The sequence below is a fragment of the Urocampus carinirostris genome, chromosome 5, assembly GCF_059441175.1.
Source record: "Urocampus carinirostris isolate Australia breed hairy pipefish chromosome 5, RoL_Ucar_1.0, whole genome shotgun sequence".
In the NCBI taxonomy this organism is placed as follows: Eukaryota; Metazoa; Chordata; class Actinopteri; order Syngnathiformes; family Syngnathidae; genus Urocampus; species Urocampus carinirostris.
Window position 1 is genome coordinate 16,468,346 of NC_142353.1, and position 19,951 is coordinate 16,488,296.

At 39.3% G+C, this 19,951-nt stretch overlaps 1 protein-coding gene across 1 annotated transcript; it reads left to right on the top strand.

The window, feature by feature from the left end:
- The first annotated feature begins 10,373 nt into the window (after positions 1-10,373).
- Positions 10,374-19,629, top strand: cdk7 (cyclin-dependent kinase 7). Its single transcript, XM_088335062.1, has 12 exons — positions 10,374-10,520; positions 13,134-13,193; positions 13,288-13,321; positions 14,682-14,749; positions 14,847-14,915; positions 15,849-15,959; positions 16,099-16,217; positions 16,353-16,452; positions 16,530-16,616; positions 16,702-16,851; positions 16,929-17,067; positions 19,383-19,629. The coding sequence occupies exons 1-12, from the start codon at positions 10,455-10,457 to the stop codon at positions 19,406-19,408; spliced, it is 1,029 nt and encodes a 342-aa protein (XP_088191188.1). The 5' UTR covers positions 10,374-10,454; the 3' UTR covers positions 19,409-19,629.
- Positions 19,630-19,951: the final 322 nt, after the last annotated feature.

The following is a 19,951-nucleotide window of genomic DNA, read 5'->3' on the forward strand; positions in this document are numbered from 1 at the left end:
CGCTTTCCTAGCCAGTTTATTGAGACTATTGCAAACTACAGACTATTATTATCCCCTGATCTAAAACCTACATGAGGGCAAATAATACACATATTATCAACATAAAATATTGGTTATTCATATGCTATAGAGTAGAAGTGTGTTTTAAACTTAGATTTAAACATTTCCACTGAGGTTGCAGATCGAATCTCAGGGGAAGGAGCATTCCACAGCACCAGGGCCCGGACTGCTTCTCTATGTTGTTTTTCCACCATCATTTTTTTTCAAACATCTTATCTAATAGACAATTTGTCATATATTGCTTCCATCCTTCCTGGATTTTAAGCATCCTTTTTCTTCAATTTTTTCAATGGAGGTTGTTCAATTATTTTTCAAATTGCTCCACCAAAAATACATTTATATGCGAACTAGGGATGTAAGAAAAAAAACTTTTAAAACAAATCTTTCTACTTTGGAAAAGAGGAGTAATGGTGGGTTTAGAGCAGGGCTCTCAAACTCAATTTACTTTGGAGGCCAAATTGATGGGGCCAAATTACGTTTTCCATAAATAAGCTCAAGATAAAATCATTTCACTTTCTTCAATTATCCATTTAAAAAAATCGTTACATAATAAGACAAAAAATTAAAAACAGAGAATTGAGAATTAGTACTGCACATACCTGAAATAAACATAACTTGACTTGACCTGAAACAGACAGTGTGTGCGATTTGACCACTAGATTTTGCTGTATTGTGTAGTGCAACCAAAAACGAGTGCTGCAAAGCAAAAGGAAGAATCCAAACGAAAGAACCTCAAAGTGACCAAACCGCACCATGGTTTTACTCCTTTTTTAGCCTAGCCGTTATTTGGCAAAGTTCTTGGTTTTTTTGGGTGCCTGTAGCAGCAAGACGTCAGACAATTAGGTCAGCTTCCTCAAGGTAGGGCTCTTGTTGTGTAAAATAATTGCAAATGTGTCTACTTGAAAGTATTTTTTTTTAAATGCCCCTTCATACATATTTGCATATTTTTTAGTTAATGCTAAATATTACACATTGTCCCATTTTAACTTTCATAATAAGGCTGTTTGTCTCACTTTCTTTCTCTCTTTCTTTCTCCTTTTCTTTCTTCCTTCTCTTTCTCACTTTCACTCTTTCTGTTTCTCTCTCTTACTCTCACCCTCTCTCTCTCTCTCTTTCTCTCTTTCTTTCTCCCAGTTTCTCTCTTATTCCCTCTCTGACTTTACTCTCGCTCTCTTTTTCTTCTTTCTTTCTCACTCTCTCCCTTTTCCTCTTTTATTTTTTTTCACTCTATTGCTATATTTCTCTCTTTCTTTCTCTCTCTGTCTCTCTCTCTTTCTTTCTCTCTGTCTCTCTCACTCTCTTTCTCTTTCCCTCACTTGTTCTCTCTCTCTGTTTTTCTCTCTTTCTTTCTCTCTCTCTCCCACTTTCTCTCTTTCCCAATTCCTTTCATTCTTCTACTTCATTCTCTTTTGTTCTCTCCTGTTTTCTCTTTTGTTTTTATTTCTTTCTCCTTTCATCTCTTTCTCCCTCTTTCTCTTACTCTTTCTCCTTCCCCTTTCCCTCTTTACCTCTCTCTTACTCCCTCTCTCTTTTTCTCTTTCTCTCTCTTACACTTTCTCTCTTTCTCTTTTCCCCTCTCTCACTCTTTCTCTCTCTCACACTTTTTCTCTCTCTCTCTCTGTCCCTCTGTTATCTTCATTTTTTTCTCTTTCTCCTTCAATCTTTCTGTCTTTCACTCTCTCTGTCTCTATCGTGCTCTCTTTTTTCTCTCTGTTTGTCTCTCTCCCTTCCACTCTCTCTCTATTTCCTTCTCCTTTCCCCCCAAAGTACTAAATATTACACATTGTCCCTTTAAACTTTAATATTAAAGCAGTAGCCCCGAGCTGTCATCCCTGGGCCGTGATTGGTCTCCGGGCTGCAAGTTTGAGACACCTGGTTTAGAGTAAGGCTGAGGGTTAGACAATCACTTTGAATGGTTATACTGTAGTTAGGGTAAGGGGTTAAGAAATACATTACGACAATGGAAACTCTCAACTAGGATAGAAAATTCAAACTATGTGTTGTGCACCACACTCACAAGACACTAACCCACGGAGGATTCTATTTGGCTGTAGAAATCCCCCTAATGAGAGAGTTAACCATGTCTGACAGGAGCTGCAGACCAGAACCACAAAAGCAATGCAGGTGGTAACCAAGGCAACGGTAAACACGATCTTAAATACTCCTTCTAACTGGGCTGCATGCTGTGTCTATCAACCTAAAGTGTTGACACCTCTTCCATCCCCCCACCACTCATGAAGACATTATCATAATTCTGTCTGTCTCTCAATCAAATGGGCTCCTCTTGAAGTCTTGCACAAGTGGGTGTGCGGATGTTTCCGTTCTGGACAAAGAAGCCAGCAAACAAAAGCGCTTGTGTAGCAGCTGTATGATGATTGTGGGCGCCACCAGGCTGTTCTTGCCCAAAGCACACCACAGGAAATGTTGCCCCTATGGCCCTAGTGATTAAAACAATGATTGTATTTCATTCTGGGGAACTACATTTGGGTTGAGTGAAAATCCTCCCATATCCGACCGTTAACGAAAATACTGCTCGGCTATTAGGGGTGGGCGATATTGGGAATTTATGTATCGATCAAATCCGAGTAAATACTGTTAGATTTTAAATATATTAAAATGTGCCATTTACCAAATTGTTCGAATTGGTTTTCTGACTCCATTAACCAAACACAACCTGCATTCTCCTAACAATGCGCGCTCGTTTCTTGATGGGAAAAGATGGACAAAAATAGCCGACATTTTCACACGGGGGCAGATTTAATTTCTTAAAGTATTTAATTAAGTGAACTCCATCGAATTAGCCAAATTAGTGTCGCTCAAGTCTCCGTCAAGCCTCTTCTCTCTATGTTCTCGCTTCCTTTTTTCTCTCGACCTACGTCTCTCCGCAAGCTAGTGTGCCGGCTCCTCCCATGGGCGTGCCCGGAAAACCCCCACGTAGGGTCCAAACCCCCTTGCCTCAATGTCTGGAACTTAAAACAGGAGAGAGTGTCTACGTCATCAGGTCCGTCTGCGTCGAGAAGTGCTGTTTATCTTATCGGCCCTTTGTCCCATTTACCCGCCGTTCCTGTAAACATCATTCTCCACTAGGGTTGCATTGACCTCGCCCCACAGCTCAGCCAGTGAATATATTTTGCATTTAAATGTAATTTGTATTTGATCATATAAAATCCTTTATGGTAAAATGTATTAAATCCTTCAATACCTAGTATTTTCGATCGATACTGATCCGACACTTTTTACTTGGAAATGTCATGATCGGTGAATAATTGAACCTTTCCCCCCTTGAGTTATTGTATAATGAAGATAAACACAGCACAAAAATGTTGGGCATGAGAAATGTTTCATTTATTAAGTTAAACAAGACTCTATAAACAGAGACAATGAACAAAATATCCTGAGGGCCGTGTCCCATAATATCAGTTATAGAGAAAGCTGTTGGTTTAGCCCAGGCATGTCCAAAGTCCGGCCCGGCGTTGGTTAACTAATTTTTTTCTGGCCAGCGGCCTCTGTCATAAAATTAATAATATGTGGCCCGTGAGTAATGTTGACTGTGTCGTGATTGCCAATTTGGCGCACCTGCGGTGGCTTGATTAGCGCCAACAGCCCGGACAGCTGATTGGTGGACACTCCCTTTTTAAACCCCGGCTTCCTCTTGGTGACTGTCAGATCGTTGCGAACTGTTGCATTCCGCTCAGTGAGATTTCTCGTCCGACTCCGTTTTTGCCAAGCCTTTTTCCTGCATGATCTTCGTTATTGACCTGTTTTTGGACCTGATTACGCCCATTCTGCCTGCTTCCTGTTACCTGACCCGTTTTGCCCCGTTACCTGCCTGCCTCCTGCCAAGGACCTCGCTTACGAACACGACATCGCCTTTGATCTCCAGCCCCGGCCAACGACTCACTATTCCCGCCTGTCTCCGTCCGACACGGAAGTGTCATTCCCGCCTCGCTCGCTCCTGTTGTCCGTCAGTCCTCGAATCAAGCAAGCAAGCCTTACTCTCCCTCTCTTTTCAAATAAAAACTGAGAAACGTGCGGTATTGAGTCCTGTGTCCTTTTCTGGTCTGTGACAGACTGCAGAATGAAATAAATTTGTACCCCCTCCAAAAAATTCGCAATTTTAAAAGATGACAGCAGTAACCATTTGTATGTCCTTGTTTTTTTGGGATAATTTTAGTCAACTCCGTTTCTGACATAGAAACAGTAAATAAAAAAATAAAGTTGACTGTGAGGGCCATTTTTACGGGACAAGTGAAAAATGGAGGATTTATTTCACCCAAAATAGAAAAATAAAATGCGTATGCCTAATTTGCCAAGAGACTGTGGCTGTTTTCAAAAAAATATCAAGAGGCACCGTCAGATGAAACATCATGACTACAAAAAGCTAACTGAAAATGTATTGCCTTGAAAAGGTGAAGCAACTGAAGCAACGCTTTTTCATGAGACCTTGCATGTCAATAAAAAATTCTACAAAGGCGAGCTGTGAGGTCCCAACGCTGTTTGCCAAGCGCTGCAAATTTTTAGCGGAGTTTGAATTTATTAAAGACTGTGCAAAGAATTCCAGGCTGAATAGTTGTCCCTCTCACATTTTCATCTAACGGAATTTGGCCCGCTTTCAGAAACGTTTGGACACAGGTTTAGCCAATCAGATTCTGAGTTGGCGTCTTACCACAGGCTAGCTGGCTTTGAGAAACATCACCAGTTTCACAAACTATGGCTAGCGGGCGGTAATGCACCAAAACAATTACGCCAACAGCCGTTAAACTTGAAGAGGAGAGCTGCAATAGGAAACACAGTATGATGTGTTGATTTGATAGCGAAAGGTCAGAAAACTGTAAAGCGAGCAAACCTTTTGCAAGCGGGAAAATGTTTTGTCCACCAATTTCAGCCCAGAGGTAAGATCTTAAGCTCGAGCCCAACCCTGACCCGATCCGAATTTCAGGCCCGGTCGGTAGATTGGGGTCGGGCTGAGCTTCTCTCTTTTTATCCTCACAGCCCATTATTGAGTGTAAATGAATTCATTTCTTATTTTGTGTGTTTTTTTTAAACAAACAAATATTTAATAAACACTACAATAGATTAAATATTAATGAAGGAAAAAAATATTGGAGAAAAATATTTCTGGACAATCGTTTTATAATCAAATCTTACATCCCTGAACCATAGTTAATTTGTGAGCCTGCAAAAAGACCCCCGGCCCTCCAGGTTAGGGACACTTTTATAGAATGTTTTTTCTACCATGTGCCCCCCAAGCTAAATGTGTTTGAAATCCCTGATCTAAACAAAGCTGATCAATTCAATGACGTACTTGTTGTTAGGATCTGGTATACCACCATCCCCAGAGGGCGCCAACCGGGTTCAGACCTGGGCACAGATATGACCAATCACCACACACTTGTTCCAAATTATCCTGACGCCTAATAATGACTGCTCGGACGGCGCGTGGCATCGGGTCAATTGGTATCCACTATCATTGCTACATCAGATTTGTTTTATGTTCCTGCTTCTTGATTGGACATTTTGTTAGTTGTAATATAGTCACTTGTTTTGTTTGCTACTTTGTTCCATGTGTTTCCATTTTGGTCATCATTTCAGATTGGGTTATTGGCAGGTTTGCTTTTTCTTAGACATTTCGTCTTTTTCTGGCCCCTTGTTTGTTACTTTGTTATCTCATACCTGTCAACCTGTCATGGTTGCCATGGCGCCCAATTGGTCCCCGCCGTGTGGCGCCAGGTTCTGTCACGAACCAGGACAGGAAACAGGAATAAGAACCCAATCGCGTAACGTTACTCACAATTTATTGGGGGGAAGAGGAATGCGCGCACACTCGATTCCGGGGATCGATGGTCGCGGAAGTAGATTGAAATCAAACAGATCAGGTCAAAAATAAAACAGGATTAAAACACAGGCAAAAACGGAGATTCACAAGACTTGGCATATCACACAGCGTCTAGCAGAAGTTTCGGAGACGCTCAGACCCCAAGCAACTCGCAAGACCGCGTTTAAGTAGTCCGGCAGCAATCTGTCAACGCGTTTCAGCTGGTGTCATTTGGTGGGGCCAATTGGGCGCCGTGGCAACCATGACACAACCTCCACGGCGCCATGCCTGTACAAACTGTCATATTTTCCCTTACAAAATACAAAATAATCATACACCATATATTTTTTTTTCGGAATGATGCATGACGGGAAATCCCCAGGCGGCGGACGCATGCGCACAGTAGCATCAAACCGCTCGCTTCGTTTGCAACGAAAAAAAACGATACCGAGATAGAGGCTTCTGCGGCGAACTCATTAGACTTGATTGATTTGCCGTTGCGTGATAGTCTGTGTATACCGGATGGTACCCATCATTGACAAAGTTGCGTTTTTCCATACAGATTTTCTTGTACGTCGTACACGTCTGAAAATGCATAATAAACATACTTTATACGGCTAAAACATACAGGTTGGTATGTATGTTATCTAATACCTTTCTTTTTTGAGTACTGCTTCCTCAGTTCTTTCTTCCCTTCACTTGGGTCTACCCACCGAAACCACTCTTGTCTCTTTATTGTGGCCACTTTTTCAGCCTCGCTGAACAGGATGTGGTCCGACGACAAGCGCTCGCTCCAAAACAGCCACTTCCAACAAGTTTGATGGACAGTTTGGTGGTTTCATCCCAGCCCGATATATACACACTCAAACACACACCAGCTCAACTGCATCACCATCTGCTGAACTGACACATAACAAGAGTGAATTAGTGTACGTATCGTTACCGTAGCTATAACGGGATTTACCGAGGCAAACTATATAAACGTCAGCAGAAGCACTTAGGCCTCTATAACTCAGCTGCAGTCACAAAGACGACGTGAGAGGAAAGAGCGTAAAGTCAAATCATTGCTGAATTAGACAAGGGTATCAACATGTCACATTTGTTTTAAGAGTCCCTGATCTAAGTGTTTTTGAATTATGTCGAGCACTGGACAGTTATGATCCGCATTAATGTCTGCTTGTGTGTCTCTAGAGCTTGATAATGGGATGCCGGCGAAAGCTGCCGTGAAAAAATGTGAAAAAAAGGAATGCTTGCATGAGCACATACGGCGCTGTCAGTCACCTCGGTGGGCTGTCAGAAGGGGAGGCAAAGTGTGGGGTGTATTAGACTCCGCTTATCCTTCACACTTGTCAAACGCGACATGAAAATGAAAGCTTGGTGTGGGTGTGTGTATGCGAGAGGGGAGACGCGGAGAGAGGAAGAAGCAGGGCAGGTCATGAGAGAGGAAGCGTGCCTAATCCTGTGGGATGTGAGGGCATCTACTGTGTATGGAGATGGGATGTAGAGATGTGTTCAGCGGTGCATGGATCACAAACGTTCCCTCTGACAGAAGAACCTCCCAGGAGAGCAATGTCAATCTGTAAAAGGAAGAAAAGGGATTTCATTTTAGGCCAAAATTTGAGGACCATAACAGGATGTTTAATATTAGCCATGTAGCGTGTGTATAATTTATTTACTCATACAATTGTTCTATTTCAATACAGTTTTGATTCACACTTTCAGAAAGGAATTCGTTTATTGTGGTTTAACTTTTCAAAATAAGTACATCAGCTTACGAACTTTCATGTTTGGAAATCAGTATGAAAATGAATGCATTGTATTGTGTACAGTGGTAAGTTGTCTTATTTTCCTTCCACAAAGATGTAGGTTTTAAAAAAGAATCAAAAAAAGGACGAGCTGTCCCTTTCAAAGTTTAATTTCAGAATATTCTGGGCTCAAATGAGCTGCAGAAACACTAGGAATTCACTTGTGCATAGTCTTTTTGCCTAGTATACAAAATGGTGGTTTATAAGCTGATGGTAAATTAAATACAAAAATACACATAAAATTAAATACACTGTGCAGACGCTGCCCAACTTACCATCATTTGTAAGTTGAATTTGTTCGTAAGTTGCTTCAGTGCTGTATTTTGTATGTTTAAGGTTTATATAATTATTTTTCATAAGTAACCTGTATTGTTTTGGACTAAAAATTAACATTCCATAAAATAATATGCTCTATAAAGATAGATAAAGTTAAGTTTGAGTTTGAGTGTCCCCCTATGTTCCGGTCCGGAGCCTTCGCTCTGAAAACACTGGTCTGCTGGTGATCCCAAGAGCCAAGAAGAGATCCGCAGGTTCGAGGGCGTTCTCCATCCGGGCCCCGGTGCTGTGGAATGCTCATCCCCCTCAGATTCGATCTGCAACCTCAGTGCAAAAGTTTAAATCAAAGCTTAAAACACACTTCTATTCTATAGCGTATGAATAATGTATATTTTATGTTGATAATTTGTGTATCGTTTGCCTTCATGTAGGTTTTAGATGAGGGGATGGTGTCATAATAGTCTGTAATAATAGATTGCAATAGTCTTTGATCTGTGCAGCCCTTTGAGACTCTTTGTGATTAAGGGCTGTACAAATAAACATGACTTGACTTGACTAGTTTAACTTACTTTTGGAAAATGCGCTTCAAGAGTTAGGCGACTTCCTCCTCCGTGGTAAAAAGTGGCCGAAAAAAAGCATTCCGATCATTTTTTCAACCATACCAAGCTTATTCCACTTTTATTTTAAATGGAACGGCTCACCTCTTCTTTACACCAACCATATTGAATGGATGCACTAGATATTAAACAATAAAAAGTTCTTAGCGTGCTAGCAATACAGTGCATGTTGTTACGTTTACACGAACCAGGAAGTAGAAGCTGGATTTCTTCTTTGGGGTGGATGCTGGATGACCTCTCACAGCGCCACCACACGCTGGTAGCGGCAGAAAGAAGCACTACAGTACTGTCCTGTACTGTATTCGGAAAAAGGTGCACACAATACGAAATCTAGCTCACAGCAATGTCCGTATATTTTTCCACATCCCGAAAAAAATGATCGTATCTACCGTTTTACGCAAGTCAAATGGTCGTAAGGAGGGGAGCGTCTGTAATGGCTGCATGCCATTAGAGCATCACTCACGTTGAGACGTGAAACTCTTTTTAGGTGGCATTCTGTTTTTGGTAGTTATTGGCACATGAGAATGGAAAACCCAAAGCGTAAGACTGAGTGCAGATGGAGAATAAAATCCTAAATTTGGGGTATGAAATGAAATGAAATGAAATGATCTGCATTTATATAGCGCTTTTCAAGTCAAGACTTCCCAAAGCGCTTTACAGTGTGCTTCACATTTCCCAATAGCGGCCATGCAGCCATGTAAGGCGCTAACCTGCTTATTGGGGGTATTAGGGGTTCAGTGTCTGCTGATAGCCTTGTCATCCCTGGGGAAATCTTGCTCAAGTTGTTCAACCTTTGCCTATGGAAATCCATTGTGTTTTGTTAACAGTGACAAGAGCTTGACTTTGGGTGATCCTTCAAGTCTGTGCTGGCACTCAGGAATGTGCTTGTTTACACACCTCCTTTACAGTTGTGTCCACTGAATGATTATAAATGACTAAAGAATGAAGAATTTATGAAAGAGGAAATTATACCATCCCTACTAAATGTAGACATTGACATATTTCAAAATTCAAACAGTATGTAGACATTTACAAACGATAGGGCCATTAGTCTTGCACGACGACAACTATTACTCTAGTAACTATTACAAACAGGACTGAGTAGGGTTACTTTAACTGGATTACTTTCAATTAATTTTGGATTACTCCAATACCAAATATGCTAATAAAAGACAAAAGAAACTAAATATGAATAAAATTATTAAATTTTGTGCAGGCTTACGGAGTAACGGAATACATGGAACGGCAAAAACTATGTTGGCAAGCTGTTTGGATTTATTTTCATTTTGTTTCTGTCGCATTTTATGTTAGTTTTGCCGGAGATCAAAGAGATCAAAGCCAGGAGAGAAAGCTTACCACGTGTTGTGAGTAATCATTTTATTCATATTAAAACTTAACCCTGATTACAAATAACATTACCACTAGAATATGTGGTATGGTTCCAATTCTGTTTCTGTTAGGATATGTATGCAGCAGCACAAGTCAAAACATAATCAGTCTTATAATCTATTTACTGATCTATCGGTGATCCAAAATGTACCAGCATGTTGATGTGAAAAGAGTCATAAAAACAAATGTAATTGTATGGCTTTCGAAAAGGGGCAATAAGTAATAAATGAATAATTACAAAAATAAAAGAGACGTGTCATAATAAATGTGTTACATCTTTGTAAATAACAGACAAGCTTTTTTTTTCTTTTGCTAAATGAGCACCCAAGTTTCAATGTACGGGACTCGATGTGTTGACATGGAAAAACCAGCAGGTGTCAATGCTGCACCAAATGAAGGCTGTTTCTCTTATTTGAACCCGGAAACACTAATGCGTCACTTTAAAAAAACGGAAGTTGACATTTATGGGGTTAGCTGTATCAATTTATTGCAATGGCATTTGATGTAAAGTCTAAGGCCAAGCGTTATGAAAAGTTAGCTTTCCTGGGAGAGGGTCAGGTGAGCGATCTGGTTCTGTCTGTTTTATTTCCATTAAAAGCTTTTTTGGTTGCTTGCACTAGATTTTTGCCCACATTGGAGCTAGCTTATAGCATGCTAGCAATCCGGTTGTTAATGTCAACAAAAGCTCAAATGGAAGTCATTGATGATCAACACTTGTTTCAAATGAGATAACGTTCTTACAAAATATGAACTGCAATTCTCTGTTGATTTCATCAGGTTTGGTGTAATGATAGTTTTGTGTTTTTGGTGACGAGGCTGCAGCAAAAAGTAATTTAAGTCAAAGATTTCGTAAGTGCTCATTTCTGAATTATTGAGTATTGACTGACATTTTACATGAAGAAGTATATCTAGATGAGTATGAATAACCGTTAATGATAATCACGAAAATAATAAAACGGGATTTCGGAGTATCCAACGTGGTGCCCCCTATGGACAGTTTCGGTGCCCGTTTTGGAAATAGCATACCATTGCTGGGTCATTGTGATTTTCTAGTAAAATGGTTGACTAAATCTAATTAACCCTATTTTTTAATAATTAACCTGGTAATCCCACAGCAACTATATAGTGAAAATACGTTTGTTATTTTAGAAATTCAAATAAATCAGTTCCAGTCTTCATGAACATAAAACATATATTCAAGTAATGATAATTATTTCTAAGCAAGTACGAGCATTTGTTTATGTATTAAGCAAATTCATTCATTTATATATTTTTTTGATTTATTTTACAGGAATTATCACAAAGTAAATTCCAATTTATGGGTTTGATAAAGCAAATGAGCAAAACATATGCAGTGTCTATTCTACAAATGCAAGTTTCTATTCTACAACAATATTTGGCTACCTTTTTAGCTATCTAGCTACTTTACTTTGCATGCTATCTAACGAGGTAGCACGGCGGCACAGTGGTTAGCACGTGTGCGGCACAGTTCTGAGGTCATGAGATCGAACCTTCCTGTGTGGAGTTTGCATGTTCTCACCGTACTCGCGTGGGTTTCCTCCGGGCACTCCATTTTCCTCCCACAATCCAAAAACATGTATGTCAGGTTAATTGGCCGGTCTAAATCGTTCCTAGGTGTGAATAAGCAAGTTAGTGAGTTGTCTATGTGCCCTGCGACTGGCTGGCAACCAGTTCAGGGTGTCCCCCTGCCCACTGCCCGAAGATAGCTGGGATATAACCCAGCAACCCCGCGGCCCTACTGAAGATAAGCAGTGTAGATAATGGATGAACGCTATCTAGCTAACATTTTACTTTTTAGCAAGTTATCAAGCTAAAATTTGGCCTCCTAGCTAGCTAGCTAGATCTTTTCTATTTTTTCCTGCTTTCTAGCCAGGTCTTAAGTTGGCTATTTACTCTTTTAGCCAACTATCTTGCTCCCTTTTAGTATTTTTATATTTCTCGCTAACTATCAAGTTACATTTTTTCAGCTATTTAGTAAGCCATCTAGCAAGCCATCTCGCTAAGTTTAGCAATTGATATCAAACTGAGAGCACTTTGCGCTAAATAGTTACAAGAATATCTCTCAGTTTAAAAGGTTTGAAACCCCCAATCTTTTCAAACTTTATAGTTTTATATTAAAGGAAATTATATTGACCTTTGTAATTTGAGACCTGGTATGGTTGTCAGTCTTCAAAAAATATGTTATCAGACATCTCTAAAAGTAAAGGGACAGTGTGTATTATTTAATAATAATAATACCACTTGATGCCGCTGTATTGTGCCGGGCAACAGAAAACAAGTGCTCAAAAACACAAGAATTCAAACTACAGAGACTAAGTGACCAAACCACCAATTTTTTTGTAGTTTCTTTGTACAGCTTTTCAATAGATTTTTGCAGCAGCAAGATTATATAACCTTCCTCTAGTTGTCTGTTATAATGTAAAATAAATGCAAATTTCTTGACCTACGAGTATTTTTAAAAATGCACATTTTTTAGGATCGTTCATTTGTTTTTGCTTAATATTTAAATCAATACATTATTTTTTTTTGCACCACTAGCGGGTGCTAAATAATAGACATTGTCCCATTAAGTAACACGTTCAATTAATAAAGCATTCATATCCGTAATAGAAAACAATCTATATGACTTTGTTTTCATTTTTACTTGTTGAGTTCTAGCTCAAATCATGTTTTACATCAGACATTCACTTACCTCTGCAGAAAAGAGACGTTTTTATTTACTGTATATACTAATAGTTATTAAAGTGGAATAGCAACAGCCTATGAAGATAAATGTATGCATATACGTTGAAAATGGTAGTGAATGTAAAGCTGTCCCACCAATGAATTACCTGTTGTCACTATGTAAAACACAAAAAAAAGAAAAAAGGGAGGGGGAGTAACTCTGCTTCATATAGAGCATTTGTTTGAGTGCTGCTGATGGCAAATCTGAAAATGGTATTTAGTTTTTTAGTCATGTTTTTGTAGTGCCACACGGGTAAAGATACCATTAAGGGAAGTACCAAATTGAATATCTCGTTGCTGCATGTTCATCTATGCAGTGTGATACATTTAATATACATTTGAAAAAAGTTTAATTTAACCTTGCTTATATAATGAAATAACCTCAGAGTTATTAAAATCATCCGTCTATCAATCTCTGTTCTCTAGTTTGCAACAGTGTACAAAGCAAGAGACAAAACAACCGACACCATCGTCGCCATTAAAAAGGTAGAGGTTTGCATATTTTATATCGACAAATTTTTGAGCTGTTTCATGCTTCTGAATGTCAAAAACCACATTCACACATCCCTTCTTCCCTTAGATTAAAGTTGGCCACCGAACTGAAGCCAAAGATGGTGAGTTAGGACTTGTGTTAAAATTTGTTCAGTTTGTATGATGGACTGTAGCAACTCTCCACTTTTATGGTTGTGCTAAAATAATTCAACCCCCACAGCAAGTTTTTTTGCAAATTTGACATTCATTTTTCATCTGTTTTTTTAACCACATAAAATAATCAAACGTAACAAAGATCAATACAACTGTAATGACAAAACTATTTTGGGGAATATTCCACTAGATGGGCTCTCTCTGATTACCTCTTTGACAGTATTCATCCTCATTTAGTCGACTTCTTTTTAGGAACAGAGGTTTTCATCAGGTGTAGTCAAAAAGCCGCTAAAACACCAGTAGATGTGAACAGAACCCCTATCAGCAGCAAATACGAAGATTATAAAAGCATGGCTTTTCTTGACATTTAATGACGTCGTTGCAACATGGTAAAGTCTAAGGAATGGTGAAAGAAAGTTTAAGGACCATATAATATCACTTCATAAGAAAGGATATAAATACAAACAAAGAGAAGGGGTTGAATATTTTAGTCTAGGGTTTTTCCGCTTTCAGTGCAAAAAATCTTTAGCACGTGCAAAGTATTATGAGTTGAGTTTTTTACAGGAGATCTTGGATTCAAATGTCATGTACTCCGTAACAAAGCTTAGGCTTTAAAGACATTGGGCCTTCCAGTAAGACAATGATCCTTAGCACACCTTAAAATCTATCGCAATTTGGTGGCAAAAGAAGAACCTGAAGATTATGGAGTGGCCATCACAATCATCAGATTTACATTATACCCTAATTAAAATCTCTGGAGAAAGTTGAGAAGGCAGTTGTTGCATGCAAGCCAAAAATTGTTGGTGAACTGGAGCCCTTTGCCCAAGAGAAATGGGAAAAGATACGTGTGGATTCCTGAAAGGAACTTGTGTCAAGCTATGCTTCACATCCAAATCATGCTATTTTTGCACAACAATGCTGTACTAAGTACTGAAGACGTAAGGACATTCCGGTGTGTCTCGCCGCTATACAAATGCAGACCATTTACCATTTATAATAACTAAAATGTATAATGTGATTATCAAAGTAGTGATGTGATGATGAAATAATAAAGTTAATATAGCTGGAAAACATGTTATGTGACAACGTAATCGGTGACCTATTTTAATAATTTTAACCGTATTTAAATTGTTTGGTCAATAAAGTTATGACAGAGATACCTTTAATTTGTGTGTTACAAACATTATTGGGTATTTGTATTTATAATTTATTATTTAATGTAATTATAAACAAGTTGAAATATAAATGTCAACCTTACAAAAACACAAAACTACCTGTGGGGTTGAATAATTTGGAACACAACTTGAATGTAAACCTTTATGTTTATAGGAATAAACAGGACTGCTCTACGAGAGATCAAGCTACTACAGGAGCTTCATCACCCAAATATTATTGGGGTAGATACTTGATCCCGTTTTTATTTTATTTTTTCATGTTTTTGTTACTCCTGAGGGCATTGGCAAATGACTTAAAAGCTATACTTTGGTCTTTCAGCTGCTGGATGTATTTGGACACAAATCCAACATCAGCCTGGTTTTTGATTTCATGGAAACTGACCTTGAGGTACATCTTTAGCTCAGTTTGCAGTAGCTTGTCCTTCAAATTAAAAGCTGTTGTATCACTGTTTTTTGAAACCAGAATTTTTAACATTCTGCGTTTATAATGAAGATATTTTTCTAATTGATTAAATGCAAGGGGTCTCCAACTTGGTTCCCACGGGCACCAGAGTGCCCCACTCAGAGTAGCTGAGGTGCCTGCCGACATGTCCTGAAAAAAGTTCCACAGTGCAGGGTCATTATTTTCTTGTAAAATTATTTTTTGTGTGGTTGACCTAATCTATTTAACCTTACTTTCAACAATTAACCTGGTAATAACATAATAACAACATAGTAATAACATAAGTTGTTATTTTCAAAATGCTTATCAAAATGAATGCCCTTTGCGCTAATTTGGGACCAAAAAAAGTAGCTCTCAGCTTGAGAAAGATTGGAAACCCCTGAGCTAAACATTCATCTCCTCAAATATGCTTTCACTATTGGTTTCATATTTTGGCTTATTTGGTTTACCACTGCAAGGAAAAAATATTTTTTCAAATACATATTGATCAATATAAAATTCTTTCAGATTTTAAATACATTTCTCTCGAGAAATGCTCACCATGCTTAAATTATGACCAATTTAGAGTGCTTGAAAAAAAATCAATAACTTTCCACGCTTGGTGCTAACACTAAATCGGTCCCATTAGCAGCGCTTCTGAAATATGATGCTATACTTGAGCCCAATGCTAAAAGCTTTGTCATAGCAGGCATTTAAAAGATGAAGGATTGCGTTCATTAAACTGTAGGTAAAACCAACAATATTTTAGAGTTGAATCTGGTATTTTAGCCACACAGCATCTTTGACATCATCTTTCATGAGCTTTCAGTCTGTGACTGTATCTGTATTGTCTATTTGTTTTTTATGCTATTTTAATTTGGATTTTTTTTCCTGCCAAAGGTGATAATTAAGGACACCAGCCTTGTCCTGACTCCGGCCCACATAAAGGCTTACATCCTCATGACTCTACAGGGATTAGAATACATGCACCAACATTGGGTATTACACAGGGTAAAGATGAAATACTCTTCATATGCACATGTACACTTTGTTTTGCATGTATGGAAAATCAATAATTTTAATGTTGGGATTTAGCTAAGAAAACGCTACACTATGAATGAGCTTAACCTGAGTCCTATTGAATTTCCAGGACTTAAAGCCCAATAATCTGCTTCTTGACGGTAACGGAGTGTTAAAGTTGGCAGATTTTGGTCTGGCCAAAGCATTTGGCAGTCCCAACCGTGTCTACACTCATCAAGTTGTAACCAGGTCTGTGCTGTTTAATGGGGACAAGGGGGAAGAAAAGTGGTTGCTTTTTTAAGTGCTGCGTAAATGAAGTTGAATAAAGTGCCACATTTTTAGAGCTGTTAGCTGGTTTAGGATAAAATGTTTGATCTTTCCTAGGTGGTATCGTGCTCCTGAACTTCTTTTTGGTGCCCGAATGTACGGCGTAGGTGTTGACATGTGGGCGGTGGGATGCATCCTGGCTGAATTACTCCTTCGGGTACTGCAATTTTATTTCATCAATCGTTGTAAACATTTTGTTATAATTCTTGCATGCGCGTTTTCTATAATACATAGGTTCCCTTTCTTGTTGGAGACTCTGATCTTGAACAGTTGAGCAAGATCTTTGAGGCCCTCGGGACACCTACAGAAGAGACATGGCCGGTATTCATTGTTTTGTTAATTTCACCTCTAACTCACCCATATTCCCTTCTAAAATATCATTGTTCATGTTTGTTTCACTTTACAGGGAGTAAGCAGTTTACCTGACTATATGCCTTTCAAAAAAATGCCTGGCCAACCTCTTGAGCATATTTTTAGCGCAGCTACAGATGATTTATTAGAGTTACTACTTGGCTTATTTACATTCAACCCTTCAACTAGGACAACAGCCACACAGGTTGATCTTGGTTTTATCGTACAATTTTTTTAATTTGTTGGTTTACACAGCGAGACTGTAATGTTTTATCTGAACAGGCTCTGAATATGAAGTACTTCAGCAATCGGCCCGGTCCCACACATGGGCCCCAACTTCCCCGACCCAACTGCTCGGCCGAAATCTTGCGCGAGAAGGAATCTGTCGGGCTCAAGAGGAAACTGGAAGTCTTGGAAACAAGTAATGCAAACAAAGACACTTACTTGATGATTTTGGTTTATGTAAATCGGTGCTTTCGTTTATGGGCGGCGGGATGTTTACCGTAATTTCCGAACTACAGAGCACACCTGATTAAAAGCCAAATGTGCAAATTTAAGTAAGAAACTCAACTTAATTTTTGTAAGCCCCAGGCTCAAACAACCGAAAAAATGAACTAATTTATGTCAATTTCTTACATTTTAAAGAAATCAGGGGGAAAAGCAATACTTTTTGCCGCGATTAAGTCACTCCTTTGCGGACCGTGTCCACATCTGTCAATCTCAATCAACTAGCGCAGCGGTCATTTATAATGAAATGGGCATTAACATATTTGCGAAGTGCAACAATGATCATTATACATAAATTCTTGGAATGTTTCTAACCAGTAATATCGGCTGATTGAATATATTAGTGTGGCAGCGGATGAATAATCATCAGGTATATTTTCATATGGGGCCAAAAACTGTGATGTCATATTAGGTTCTGATCAGTCCGATAACTATCAGCCTGATAATAATTGTGTACTCCGCCTTAGTTAACAAACTAGTAACTAGTGTTTGCATGTATAATAATGTTTTATGTAATAGAATCAATACTTGGGGTCCTCTCTATCCCTTTATGTGCACAGGGAATGGGATAATTGAATATTAGTCGCATGTCACAGCAATTGCACATGTTGTGTGATTGTACAACCTTCTGAATTTTCGTCAGTACTGTAAAATGAGTTCTTTGGAGAATGTTGTATGTGTTGATGCCAATGTAATGAATATTGACTCCTGCGATAGTTAATTAAGATTGACAGCTGCGGGCACAGTGTCTTAGGCTAAGTCCACACTGCAAAGCTTCGTGTTCAATTCAGACTTTTGGGTGAAATACGATATTTTGGGGAGATCGTTCACATGACCAACCAAATACGTCTTGAATGCAACTTGATCTTCCCCTGTAAACACTCCACAACTGTCTCGCATGCGCTCAAGAGGACACGTGTTAATTACATTCAAAACCTCGCTTTCCTCCCTTAAATACTGTCTGTGTGGTGGGATTTGAATGTAAATATTGTTAACTGCGACTAGATGATACAATCGTTTAAAGAATAAACTCGAGCGACATGTTGTGAAGCGGTCATGCGATGTTGTCGTGTTTCATGGGTTACAAAATAAACCAGTGTCCAAGTGTTTTTGTCTGCCGTTGTTGTTTATTTTTTCTGTTTCCTTCTGCCTGGATCAAGGCAGAATAGTGACGTCTGCCGCGCATCAATGACGTGCAGATCGTTTTAATGTGACGTGACTTTTCAGGCAGCAGTCGCATTCCAAAAGATGGGATACGTATCTGATGTAGGACCAGATATGAAAGTGGCCTGGGTCTGGTTTGAAAACAGCAGATATGTTCCGTTCAGATCGGATACAGGTCACGTCTGTGCAAAAAAAAATCAGATTTCCCTGCATCGTGAACTTAGCCTTAATCATGGCACAACGTGTTACTAGCCATTTCCCCGCTGATTCTGCCAAACAAGATTGTGATCTTACTATATTCGAACATTGAAAATCTTGTTCTTCCATTAGAATGCCTTCACTAATTAGAGTCATAGTTAACTTCCACAGTCACTTTGACATTCAGAGTACTCGGCAGAAATCACGTTATGTCATCACCTGCCACGTGCCCTTGTGATGCATTGTTTCTGGTCCCCACAATTCTAAACCAGCTGCTAGGCATTGGCTGAGGTGATCCACTGGGGATGCACCACTGGACAGGGCCCTTATGGGCACTGTGGCTGAGGGGATCAGTGGAAAGGGCCTCCTGCACACCGGCAAAGTCGCCGCCGACACCTTTGCGCCCATCCACCTCGTGAAAAAGAAAAAGGAATAAGCCGCATTGTATTATAAGCCGCAGTGTTTCGAATGTATAAAAAAAACAAGTAGCGAATTGTGGTTTGCTAACTATATTTTCCAATAACACGCCCCAATGGTGGCTATTTATATCAAAGATGTACATCGCTTCATTGAAGGTAGTAATTCAAAAGGGTGTTGGCTGCACGATTCATTACATAGTGGACACAAAAAACGCATTCCTGCTTTTCAAGTGGCTTGTGGGAGAGCATGCTTTACTTGGGTGTTCGTGGGAGGTTCAAAGCTTTTCCTTCTCCTCCTGCGGTTTGGAAAATGCTTGGGTTGACTATTCCTAACGGTTGAAGCTGTCTTATACTACGGCAACAATTTAAACACATTTTTTTGTCTTTACATGAAATCTGACGGTGCGTGATGCATTTATTCTATGAATATTCTGTCCTTGTTTTTCAGCTACCAAGAAGAAGTTGGTCTTCTGATAATCTATACACGGCACAGGGCTGATGTGTACTGCGACGTGCTGCAAAATCCTGCAGTCCAGCGAGGGATGAACTGTGCGACCTTTGGTCAACAACAGCTCCGTGATGCCCAAGCTCCAGCTGGATTTTGGAATTTTTTGTTACATAAAATGAAAAGGACGGCGTTAGCAAGCCAGGTGTCTGTTTTGAAAATATGTATTAAAACATTAGTACCTACCAGATAGACTCAAAGAATCACAGTTTGTATTGTTTTTGTGTACCAAACTCCTCCTTAGGCTTTACCAGTCCTTTTCTGGCTGTGTTTGTCCACTGGGGCTCAGTCATGCTCAGACGCCATTCCTCAAACCTCCCCCACTCAGCAGGAAGATCAGAATCATGTGTAGCATGAGGAATTTATATTCATGGTGGACTAGCAAGCAGTGATGACTCAGCACTGATTGGTGTTCTGAGATTTCTTTTCAATACTATTGTTAGTATTTAACAAAGTACAGTATGATTTCTTTTCTAAAAAGACAACAAATGGTACATAAATGTTTTCTATGT

Coding starts and splice junctions, on each gene's coding strand:
- cdk7 (XM_088335062.1), top strand. CDS start 10,455: ATGGCATTTGATGTAAAGTCTAAGGCCAAGCGTTATGAAAAGTTAGCT. Junction 13,322..14,681: donor CCGAACTGAAGCCAAAGATG/GTGAGTTAGGAC, acceptor TTATGTTTATAG/GAATAAACAGGACTGCTCTA. Junction 16,218..16,352: donor ACTCATCAAGTTGTAACCAG/GTCTGTGCTGTT, acceptor GATCTTTCCTAG/GTGGTATCGTGCTCCTGAAC.